The 12,851-nt window shown below is 43.5% G+C and overlaps 1 protein-coding gene across 4 annotated transcripts in view; it reads left to right on the forward strand.

Annotated features, from left to right (window-relative positions):
• Positions 1-12,851, forward strand: part of SBF2 (SET binding factor 2) — a 514,395-nt gene that overhangs the window by 319,912 nt on the left and 181,632 nt on the right. For all 4 annotated transcript variants that reach the window (XM_073604094.1, XM_073604095.1, XM_073604096.1 and 1 more), the window contains exons 11-13: positions 581-694; positions 2,736-2,864; positions 8,518-8,619. In XM_073604094.1, coding sequence (XP_073460195.1) covers positions 581-694; positions 2,736-2,864; positions 8,518-8,619 — 345 coding nt within the window. The remainder of the gene's footprint in view (positions 1-580; positions 695-2,735; positions 2,865-8,517; positions 8,620-12,851) is intronic.

Genomic DNA, 12,851 nt, shown 5'->3' on the forward strand with positions numbered 1-12,851 from the left:
GAGAGATAGATGAAGGAGCAGAGTCCTCCAGCATTGCAGAGTATTTCAGGAGTGAAGAGTTAGAGGAAGGAGTAGAGCCCTCTACCTGAGTGTATTAGGAGAGGTGAGTTAGAAGAAGGAGCAGAGTCCGCCAGCAGTGCAGAGTATTTCAGGAGAAGAGAGTTACGGGAAGGAGCAGAGTCCTCCAGCAGAGCAGAGTATTTCAGGAGAGTAGAAATGGAGGAAGGAGCAGAGTCCTCCAGCAGAGCAGAGTATTTCAGGAGAGTAGAAATGGAGGAAGGAGCAGAGTCCTCCAGCAGTGCAGATTATTTTAGGAGAGGAGAGATAGATGAAGGAGCAGAGTCCTCCAGCAGTGCAGATTATTTTAGGAGAGGAGAGATAGATGAAGGAGCAGAGTCCTCCAGCAAGGTGTATTAGGAGAGGCGCGTTAGAAGAAGGGGCAGAAGGTAATTAGGAGAGGAGTGTTAGAAGGAGTGGAGTCCTCCAGCAGTGCAGAGTACTTTAAAAGAGTAGACCATGTACAATGAAGCTCCCAAGCAAATTACTAATGTGCCTCTCCTTCCCCTCCTTGCTTCTGCAGGATAAAGAAGTGCGCGCCATCTTCCTGCGATTATTCGCTCAGATATTTCAGGGATATCGCTCCTGCCTTCAGCTCATCAGGATACATTCAGAGCCGGTCATCCATTTCCACAAGGTAACATGATGGCTGCTGTCTGTTTATCATTTGTTTTTTGCAAACTTTGCAAATGGGCAAGAAAAATACATAAGAATACATTAAATGCTTTACACCCAGAGTCTTTATGTAAGAAATAGAATGCCAAATTGTGTTTTTTTTTTTTTTGTTTTTTTTTAAATGCACCTAGACGCTGGTTAAAAAAAAAAAGCAGGAGCTCAGACTACTAATCCCCTTTAGTACAGAGCTGTCTCCTGCAGGACCGCTTTTTGCCTACATGATGTTCTCAGACTTTCGGATTAAATGACACCCGCCTTCAGTTGAACCAAAAGACTGTATGTGGCCGGCGTCATAGCATCCCCCTGCACCTGAGCAAGGTGTCATAGCATCCCTCCCCTGAGCAGGGTGTCATAGCGCCCCTCCCCTGAGCAGGGTGTCATAGCGCCCCTCCCCCTGAGTAGGGTGTCATAGCGCCCCTCGGGTGCCCAGCGCCCTCAGTGTACTGATGCAGAGAGTAGTACTAATGTCATCACATCAGCGATTTACTCCACATTATCCCGGATTGCTCACCATCCAGGAGGATCTAACTAGGAAAGGGACCCAACTTCACATGACCAGCCAAAACATATAAGAAAAAGAAAAAGTAAAAAAGAAAAGAATAAAATACTATCCGCATTTCCTCTAGCAGGGGAGGAAGCCTAGATAATGTCATGCAAATCTGAAAACGCCTTGAAGATGAGTAGGTGGGTGGAGGGTTTCCCTACTCTATGAAGAACTACAAACAAGAATTGGTATGGAAAAAGTTTGGGACTTTAAATGAGGCCCACATAGACATGTGCCTCCATCTCTGTTGCATTGCAGAAAGGAAAAGAGTTGGGACTTTAAATGAGGTGTGTGCCCAGAGGTCGATGCAGCGAAAATGACCTATGTATGAATACATTGACCCATAATACAAAGGTGGATGCACATTAAAGACAATCTTTAATGAAAATGTCTGTCAACAATAGTTACCATATTAAAACCTGATTGAAACATTACATAGAATCAGTCTCTACAGCAATGACACAGCAAAAATACTTGTGAGAATCAGAGCAAAAACATTAATATACATTATATAAGTATTAAAAGCCAAACGGGTTGCAGCACAATATGCTTTACGTGTTTCGTGAACCATCACTTCCTCAGGAGCAGGCGTAATCCGTCTTATCTATAAAAAACATGTAAGTATGCGTAAATTACACTGTATCTAAAAAGTCATGAAATAGGAATTTTAGCCCAAATAAGAGCAAGGGTCAAGAGTTGATTTGAGTTACTCACAAAAATGGCTACCATTGTCAGTACCAGGCACCGACAGCCAAAGGTCGCCCCATAATTATCTACCACGGGAACTGAGGGGGCCATACCGAAGCACAATGATTTGCAATGGGAGGACCACAAAAAGGAGGGTGTAAAATCCGTATGGAAAACACCGGTGGTCAGTTGACCATCCGGGGAAATGCTGTAGGAAAGATATAATAATTAATATGTAAACAATGTATTTAGTTATATCGCAAAATTATACTTTTTTGTAAATGTATTATATCAATAATGGGATAATGGGTGAGTGTATATAATGGAATAATGTGCCAATATGCAAGGTGTTGTGGTGACCCCAGTGAAAAAAATATAAAGTAATAAAGTGCAAAAATGGGAGTGACCATGAAGGATAAAATGCAAAGTGTTAAAGTAGTCTGGGTTACATGACCCCATACCAGCCCAAACCACTGTATATATACTGGCATAGTGGACGGTAAAGAAAAATTATGTGATATGGTGAAAGTGGAAACACAGAAACAAGAATTATTATTTTTTGACATGCACTTTAAATTTCACAAGTTTGGTAGGGAAGCCCTTTAATATTTGTCGGGTGACATGATTGCTCAGATGAGTGATATTGTCCACTATCCTGGAGATACCGCTGCATTGTGTCTCAGACACCACCGACATCCAGGAAGCTTCGAGCCTTTTGTCTAATAGGATGAATAATGAGGTCTGTACTAAACATTTTTATCTGTCTCCGCAGGCTGCGTTCCTGGGCCAGCGCGGCTTGATAGAGAACGACTTCCTCACTAAAATCCTGAATGGGATGGCGTTTGCTGGCTTCGTGTCTGACCGCGGCCCTCCGTACCGATCCTGCGATCTCTTCGATGAGGTATATCGCTATGAAACTGCGTCCTATATTCTTGAGACGATGAGGATGTTTTATAGGGGGATGCTGATTACTAACACATGAATTAAAGCACCCCAAGTTGCTATGACCTTTTATACATGTACTTGGTTTTGACTATAAGCATACCCATTACACCACAATATATTGTATGGTGTACATACCAAATGATCTTGCATACGCTTGATTCCCTCCAACACGTTCTCTGGAACAAAGCCCACTTTTTCAGGCTGTGGAGGTAAAGGAATGCTCCAGCTGTCACACACCTATCCTAGCCGTATAATTAGCAGGTAAAACAGCCTCAGCTTGCGCCATCCATGGCCAGACCATTTAGTATTATTGTGCAATTCAGCCTGTGCTGCAAACAGCAGGGGGCTGCATTTATTCTGGAGAAGCACCCCCAACAGCTTCATCTGTACAGGGAGTAGTACAGAAGTGCATGAAGTGCATGAATCCAGAGATGCAAACCAAGCAGAAAAAGGGTCCCACCGCTCAGGTAGGCATAAAGCCAGTGTAGTTGTTATCCTTCAAAGGGGAAGAGTCCCAGGTGCTGGCTGATGCAAGATGAAGCAGGAAAATCGAGGGAAGCTGGAAGCCCCACGCCGGTATAATGATGAATGCTTTTATTGGTAAAAAGCGAAATCATAAACTCATAGCTCTGAGTAAGCACTGATTGTGAGTGTGAAACGCGTCAGCTGTTTCTGTACGCTTCTGCCATAGTGTTTTGTGTTCCTTTATGATTTAGCTTTTTACCAATAAAAGCATTCATCATTATACCGGTGTGCGGCTTCCAGCTTCCCTCGATTTTCCTGCAGTAGTACAAAAGTGGCGTGGCGCTACTACCCTCTCTATCTGTAATCACATGTTACTCAATACCTGTGTCACACCACAGCTGTAAACACTGTCCAACAATCTTCATAAAACATGTCAGCAACATGGCTTGTCAAAAACATAAAATCTTTACTACACTCCATCAGGTAGGGTTACAATGGACAAACAGTTAACGTCAACGTTTTTGCATTGTTCCCCTACCTAATGGATTGTGATAAAGAAGATTTTATGTTTTTGACCTGCCTTGTTGCCAACCTGTTTCATGAAGATCTGTAAAGGGAGGTCCTTCAGCATTTACAACGGGGGGAGCTCTGATATATACTATTCATTTATTAAAAAATACACGTAGCACTAAAAAAGAAAATTTATATATCAGCCTCTCAAAATACACGTGATATTACAAATCATAGAGTGTCCATTCAAAATATAAGGAATGAAGAGCTTCAAAGTATCCCAACTTAAAGTCCAAAAAAGTCCTATTGTCAGAAACCATGAAATCAGGCCGAGACAGAAGTACAGTTAAATCACACTTGTTTAATAATAAAAGTAAAAAGAACAAACGTAGTCAAAATATAGCCAAAATTCAGTAACCTGAACGGATAGTCAGCGAAGCCAGAAGTCAGGGATCAAAGTGGTGAAACAGCAAGCAGGATCTGGAGCCAGAAGGGATGTCCGCAAAGCAAGTCTTGAACAGGATCACAGGAGATAGTTTCTGTGATGTTGACCAAGGCGAAGGCAGAAAACCTCTGGACTGGATAAGTAGGCAGGACTGATGAGCAGGATATCATCAACAGCTGAGTAACTGTGGAGAGAGATAGGAGCTGGCAATTAGCCGACAGCTGAGCGGGCAGCTCAGAGAAGGAAGGGCTGAGCCCAGCCTCGACACCTATCTTGTGCTAGAGAGTGAGTACAATTGCTCCATGCAGTGCCAACCAGATGGATTTGATCACTGTGGAAAAGATGGTCAACTAAAGCTTAGAGGCTCAAATCTCCCTGATCGATGAATGACCTCTTCCATCAATCATAGGAGAGAAGGCATCCAAAATTCCTGGCATGAGAACCACATAAACATAAAAGAAGCTCACATAGGGCAATATAGTTAAAACCAGCAAACCATTTTATTAAATAACTGAGCAATCACATTAGTTAACATACCTGCAGCCATTAAAATGTATGCATCCGATCGGTGTACCTCCATTTTGCCCCTCTTCCAGGAGGTGCATGCGTGTTGACGTCACTTTCACTAGCCCTGCGTGTTTCGTCCTCAAAGTCGTTATCAGGGAGAGTGACTGGATGTGGAAGCTGTCATTCTCTGATCGAAGGGATTTGAGTCTCTAAGCATTATTTGACCATCTATTGCACAGTGGTCAGATCTATCTGATAAGGATTCTGTGTTGGCGCTGCATGGAGCCGGTTTTTCATACATTTATGTACTATTCATTAGATATAGAATTGCCTAGGGCAATTGTGACGGACTGATTGGCACCCCCTTGGGTGGTTCTGCCAAAGTGTGCCTCCTGCTCTTCATACCCTTCCAGCAGACTGAGCGCTAATACCAGCCCTTTTACCGCAAACATTGTACGCAGACCAGTTGTTGAGGTAAAACCAAAGGAGTGACTGTTTATTGCACATAAATACAGGTTTTTATACACTTCGAAAGTAGGACAGTCACCACATGAACAATAAAACCAAATATTACCCAAAACATCACACAATTTTTAGATAACAAGGTAAAGTTGACACGAGACTTATCCCATCATGTAGGAACCTCCAAGAGGATTAGCTAACAGACAGAAACAATAGGTGACTCGAGTAACTCAATTAGCAATGGGAATACACACCTAGGAGGCACACAATGAGAGAGACACACTTAACAATAAACACGTAACACCTAATAAACAGGTTATTGCAGGAGACCCCAGCATCAGGTTGTTTTGATCTGATTATATTAATATCTGCTAAGAGTCTTACAGTCTAAAGCAGTCATTGCTGGTTTAGGCACAAAGGCCCCCAAATCTGTATCCAGGTCCTAGGTTCCCAGAGTCTGTGTGTTTCGGGGAGACATGGACCCGAATCCGAAGCAAGACATTCCAGACACACACCTCCCAAGAATAGAGCCCCCTCAAAAGCCAGGGCCCATACTCCGTATGCAGGAGGCTACCCTGTAGTCCCCTCCAAAAGCCCCCCTGTCCTGGTTGGGTCTGTCACAGGGATATTTGGACAACCTTCCTGTAAGGGAACTTTATGAGGTTTGTTTGTAGTTTGCTCCCCGATTACATGTCTACCCCTACACAATGGGGAATACATTGAGGAAGTGTGACGCCATCCTTTGGCTTTGCAGTGGCTGTGACATTGAATGAGATGGAGAATTTTGGTGTATTTGACTCACCTTACCACCAGCCATTAAATGTCAGCTTTGAGCGGAGCTGACCTTTTACTTGCACACTAGGAAAATCCAACTAATCTGACTTGTCATCATCTTTTAGCTCCCATAACACGGAATTGGAAGCTGGGGGTAGTTGTTCATTGTGAAACAGAAGAATCACTTTTATGTTGCATAAGGCGCTGCCGTTGTTTATTCTGGGCTTTGGGAAAAACACACTGGGCTTCAGATGTTGTTCTTGGGTCTTAATCTTCCGTTCCTAAATAAAATTCATTTCCATTAGACTCTTTCATGTTTAATTGTTACTAATTGGTTTCAGGCTCCGGCTCATATAGAGCAGACTTCACAGTCGCTTGCGACAGCCGAAGAGGGAGCTTTGCTATATCCTGAACCTTTTCTATTACGGGGTGGGGGGGGGGGGGTTGTATTAACGGAACTGTGGAATGCTGTGCCTGGAGCAAATGTCTTCAGTTTGATGCCGCATTGTGTTTATAGACTGTAAGAAACACGCAGGAACCAGTAAATAAAAAGATCAGAGTGCTGCGAACATTGGGATTCAATTGTTTCAGTTCTCTGTTATCACTTTGTGGAGCTAAATAAAGCATGGGGGGGGGGGTTCAAGGGGGGAGACGTTATTGGTGCATAGTAGAATCTGATAAAGGCGCATTCGCGTCAAATGTGTTTGTTTTATCTCCTAATATTTTTTTTTACATCAGGTGTTCTGTTGAAAAATTTTACTTATCATGAGTCTATATTTTAGCTCATGAGTTTAAAGCGGAGTTCCACCCGTTTTTTTTTTTTTTTTTTGCAATATTTTTGCAAAATTTGATTGCAATTTTGCAATCATTTCCATGCCCATCTGCATTTCTATTGTAAATAGCAATTTTTCGTTTTTTTCCTAAATACGTTTTTTCCTTTATTTCCTGGAGCACTTGCAGCTCCAGGCCGCCTAGGCGATGACGTAGCAAGGCGACTCCCGTGGACTCCTGGGATTTCCGCATCACCTATCCCAGGAGTCCATGGGAGTCGCCTAATACTGTAATCTCACGTGATTTCCTTCCGGGTTGTCCTCTGATAGGTTGCCATTACAACAGGGTAGGAACTTCCGCTGACGCTGCCATTGCTATGGCAACCTGTCAGGAAGAAAGGGCGCTGTGCGGTGGCATTACCGCGCAGGAGCAAGATCGGGAGGTGCATGCTGGGTAGCCAGCTGCACCGAATCCCGGAAATGAACACAAGAGGGCTTCAGATGCCCACAGCAGAGATATGGACCCTGCCTGCTTCTGAGACCAGGTTAGTTTTGCACGATTTAAACAAAAAAAAATTAAAGGACCACATTACCGACATTCTCCAAATATTGTAGTTAAAGTGGAAACAATTACGACAGAGTATTTAAAAAAAAAAAAAAAAATGAATTGGGTGACTGGAACGTCACTAAAAAGTCTATTTTTTTTTTTTTGTAAAAAAAAAGACGCTATAGTTACCTGCTCTGTGCAATGATATTGAACAGAAAACGCCCACTTCTGCTCTTCTGGCAGTCCCCCACTGGTGCTTTCAGCTTCTCCCTGCCCGAATCACGTGGGGTTTACCGCACCTCTCCAGTGTAAACCCAGGCTAAAGTCACTATAACAAGCTTGGGTTCACACAGGAGCGGTGGGGGAAACCCCATGTGATTCGGCCAGGAATCGCACCTCATTCCTCTTCAAATCACATGCGATTCTTTGCAGTACAATTTGAGCCCGTTTTTGTATGGGCTCAAATCGCACCGCAAAGGTATCGGAGCACTTGCACAAGTACTCATGCAAATGCTTAGTATCGGCAACATTGCAACCCTACCTTTTGAACCATTTTTAACAGGGATCGAACTTCAACCTCTTCCTGGTGAATTGGACGAAATTTAATCCATGAGTGGCCCTGGCGGCAACGCCCGGCTCGGCAACCTTCAATCTGAAGACCAAAGGAGCCAGGTCAATTGTGGGCAGAACAGTGACTGCAGCCAATCAGATGCAGTCACTGACAGCCGCAGGTGCCAGCTGTTAGAACGCAATAGGCAATATTTAAATCTGAATTTGAAGTGCCACAATGAACTATTAGAGTCCAAAGTAATTTTTTTTTTTTTTTTCCAAACATCAATTGGGTATAAGATCCAACGTGTTTCGGGGGCCCACACAACGCCTCCTTCATCAGGGTTTGTGAAAATGTGAGGTCTGTTTGTGCGGAGTTTGGTGGTGATTTAAAATCTGGATGTGGTATGTTGTCTGTAACATTCAGCTGCTGGTTTGAGTAGGTTGCTGAGTTATGTTATTAGTGTATATTCTGCTGTTATGTCCTTAGTTTGTACAGTGCTCCTGAAGATGGTCTTGCTATATTTTGCTGTATATAGTTAGTAAAAAGTAATCAAGGGATTGAATTGTCTTCATACAGCTGGTGTCATTTGAAGTGGAAAGAATTAAAGATGAAGAACACTACAGTCCCCAGGAAACACTCAAGCGCATCAAGGAGCTTGCCGAACAACTCTTTAAAAATGTGAGATTGTGTCCCTTCCTGTTGTCTTTGTGGACTGTTGTTAGCTATGCTGATAGGATATATTACTTCATTGATTCATGTGGTTAAAAAAAAGACATTGCAAAAAAACTGAAAGCAAGAAACCAACCACGTGACCACTCAAACTATCCTCCACTAGGGGAGTGTACAATGGGACAGCCATTGACCATAGTTTTCTCTAGTTAGGAATTCGTATCACCACAAAGTGGTGCTGTGGATACGACACTTTTGTATATAATGCCATGTCCCGATAATTTGGATTATTAAAAGATAAATTTGTGGATGATAGACATTATAAGCATAACACAGGTATACCGTATATACTCGAGTATAAGCCGACCCGAATGTAAGCCGAGACACCTAATTTTACCACAAAAAACTGGGAAAACGTATTGACTTGAGTATAAGCCTAGGGTAAGAAATGCGCAGCTACTGTAAGTGGAAAAAAGGGTAAACAATGCCCATTTGCAGCCATAGGTCCCTCGAACTTCAAACTCAGTAGTTAAAGGTTCCTAGATGCCCCCCTAGCTGCAGCCAAAATTTGGGGGACCCAAAGGGTCCCAAAATGACATTGCTGCAGATGGACACAGTTGACCGACTTTGGGCCCCGTATCTCGGGGCCACTTGGTGCTAGGAACCCCAAATTTGGTGTGCAAACCCAGTGGAACTAGCACTACAACATATCCAGCTGGGGTTCCTAGCACCAAGTGGACCCGAGATTCGGGCCCCAAAGTCAGTTCAGAAAATGTCAAGCACTTTTCTGCAGCAGAGAATAACATTTTCTGAACCAAATTTGGGGCCCTGTATCTTGGGGCCACTTGGTGCCAAGAACCCCAGCTTTGGATATGTTGTAGTACTAGTTCTATTGGGTTTGCACACCAAATTTGGGGTTCCTAGCACCAAGTGGCCCCGAGATACAGGGCCCCAAAATCAGTTTGGAAAATGTCATTCTCTGCTGCAGAAAAGTGCTGGGGGGGGGGCACTTTCAGCACAAAAAAATGTGCTGAAAGACTTGGCTTATACTCGAGTATATACGGTATAAACAATGCACCACCTACATACATAGAAAGTATTTATCAAAAAAATTCGGAGGACCAAGCAGATCACTCTCCAGTATTGAGAAAAATTGAAGAGGTAGTATGTCATATTAAAACTCAGCTCCTACATGTTGCACGTATTCAACAGACGCTTCTTCAGGAGCTTATGGCGTATTCTATGAACAGAAAAATTTGCAATTAAGTTCATCACATTTTGTATATTTGTTCAATATTAAGATATAATATTATTGCCTCGGTGAACTCAGTAAGGCCGCACAACCACCCCCATCTAGTTAGGATCCCCACCCAGCCTAAGTTGAACATGGCGCATGAAGATTATGGGAACGGATGTAACATTTGGATGGTTAAATAATTGGGCAGTATGGGGGGAGCTTGTCAACACATGAAAATAATTATAAACAGGTTTTTACTTACATTAATCAAAAGCGAAAAGGAAAAGATTGAGCAGAGTGTAATATCCTCAGCACTGCTAGGAATTTTTGATTTCTTCACCTATAAGGCAGCCTCACGCCAAATACCCTAGGGTAGTTAGTGGTGTTTGACACAAACAAATGTGTCAAACACCACTAACTCCTCTAGGGTATTTGGCGTGTCAGTGGTAGGACTAGTGCCCCATTGTGGGTGTCAGGAGAAGGAATAGTGCCCCATTGTGGGTATCGGGGGGAAGGAATAGTGCCCCATTGTGGGTATCAGAGGAAGGAATAGTGCCCCATTGTGGGTATCAGAGGGAATAGTGTCCCATTTTGCGTATCAGAGGAAGGAATAGTGTCCCATTGTGGGTATCGGGGGAAGGAATAGTGCCCCATTGTGGGTATCGGTGAAAGGAGTAGTGCCCTGTCAGTCAGTAGAAGGAATAGTGCCCTGTTGTGGGTATCAGGGAAAGGAATAGTGCTCCATCATTAATGTCAGTGGTAGGAATAGTCACCCATTGTGGGTATCAGGGGAAGGAATAGTGTCTTATTGTGGGTATCGGGGGAAGGAGTAGTGCTCCATCATTAATGTCAGTGGAAGGAATAGTGCCCTGTTGTGGGTATCAGGGAAAGGAATAGTGCCCTATTGTGGGTATCAGGGGAAGGAAAAGTGTCTTATTGTGGGTATCAGGGAAAGGAATAGCGCTCCATCATTAATGTCAGTGGTAGGAATAGTGTCTTATTGTGGGTATCGGGGGAAGGAATAGTGTCTTATTGTGGGTATCGGTGGAAGGAGTAGTGCTCCATCATTAATCTCAGTGGCAGGAATAGTGTGCCATTTTGGGTATCTGGGGAAGAAGTAGTGCCGCACTGTGGGTGTCAGTGGGAGATCTAGTGCCCTATGGGCCAGATAAGGGCAAGCAAAGGGCTACAGTTTGGAGACCACTGCTCTAGAAGATACAGCAATAAAGGCCCACTTTCCCTACGCAGTGACATAGTTAATGGTTTATCATTCCCCACTCGGTTTAATTTAGGAGTTTCGAGCACTCCTCCTTGGAGGACCAATTATTCTACAGTTCTGCATTTGGGAAGGAAGTTATTTATTACTTTGTAGAGAAGAGGAACGTTTTCAGGCAGCGGAAGTATAGGAGACGGACGGTATGTTAATCCCCATCTCTCATCTCAGTCTGTCCATTAGTATTGCGTTTGCACCCACAGTTCATGCCAAATGCAGCGCATTTATACATGAGAAATCCAACAACCGTAGAGTTGTGAGAGGAGAAGACTTGGCTTTTACCCACCAATGTCAGAAATCTGCAGACAGGCTCTACTCCATCTCACTCACTCGGGGTCATTAACCTGGCCAAGCCCCAGCTGTTAAGAAGTCTGATCACTCATTATTAACCTATAAGGCATTTCTGACAGCATTGTACTTACTGGGAATGGAAACTTCCAATGTAGTAAAGGTAAACTGAGTGACCAGCATGAGGCTGTGGCTAAGCAATGACAAACATATAAAACTGTTCTTGTTATCAAACTTTGATGGATATCTTCCTGCAGATTTCACAAGTTTTCTATGATTCATTGGGGTTGATTTACTAAAGGTATAAATAGTTCACTTGAATATGAAATAAAAAAAGAAAACCTGCCAAAAGTTCTAAGATATCCACACCTCTACATCAGCTTTGTGCGTTAACCAAAACACCATTTATTCAAAGGATAAAAAGCTATACTCACAAGCAAAACAATATTCAAGGCTTATTGTATATATATCAGGAAAGATACAGCTAGAACCGCTATTCGTGCCCCCAGGTGGGCTTTGAGGGCCCCACAAGGGCCTTCAGACATTGATGCATTTCGAGGGTACCCCTACCCGCGAAGCGCGTCAGTTTTTTCTGGCCGAGGGAGGGACCTAACCTTTCTCATCTGCAGTTCACTGTCACAGGTCTTATCAGGGACCAATAGCGAGTGCACGCTAAGGGGGGGGGGGGGCTTGATGTCGTAGCTGAATTAGATTTATGCCTCTCAAAGCACTCAGAAATCGTCTCTGAATGTCTGCTTATCACTGCTGCTAGTAGCAGCTCAGGCACATTCATTTTAGCGCAGGTTCATTGTAAAGGGAGAGAGTCGCATAAGAAACTGAAATGTATACAATAATGGCCACATTTACATAGACAAAGTATGGGCATTATTTTACTTCCCCTTCTGGAGAAGTCCGTACAAGACGTTGTGTCTGATCTTGAGGTTTGTGTACTGCAGACTGGACACAATGGGGTTGACTTACTAAAACTGGAGAGTGCAAGATCTGGTGCAGCTGTACATTTTAGCCAATCAGCTTCTAACTTCAGCTTGTTCATTTAAGCTTTGACAAAAAAAAAAAAAAAAAAAAACTGGAATTTTGGTTTCTATGCACAGCTGCACCAGATTCTGCACTACCAAGTTTTAGTAAAGGTGGATGGAATGTCCTGTGAAGACCAGGAAGTCCACGCCAACCAGCGTGGAATGCACCATCAGATGTGACGTCACCGTAAGAGGAGAGAGGGCTGGAAATGTCAGCTTGACATCTCAAGCCCCCTCTCCTCTTCTGGTGACGTCACTTTAGATGGTGCATTCCACACTGGTTGGTGTGGACTTCCTGGTCTTCATGGGACTTTCCATCCACCTATATTACCTCCAGCGGTTTGGATCCCTTGTGGTGCCTGCAGGACGGAGATGAGCAGCGAATGCTACCTTTCATGATGAGTGG

Source organism: Aquarana catesbeiana, linkage group LG11 (assembly GCF_042186555.1).
Source record: "Aquarana catesbeiana isolate 2022-GZ linkage group LG11, ASM4218655v1, whole genome shotgun sequence".
In the NCBI taxonomy this organism is placed as follows: domain Eukaryota; kingdom Metazoa; phylum Chordata; class Amphibia; order Anura; family Ranidae; genus Aquarana; species Aquarana catesbeiana.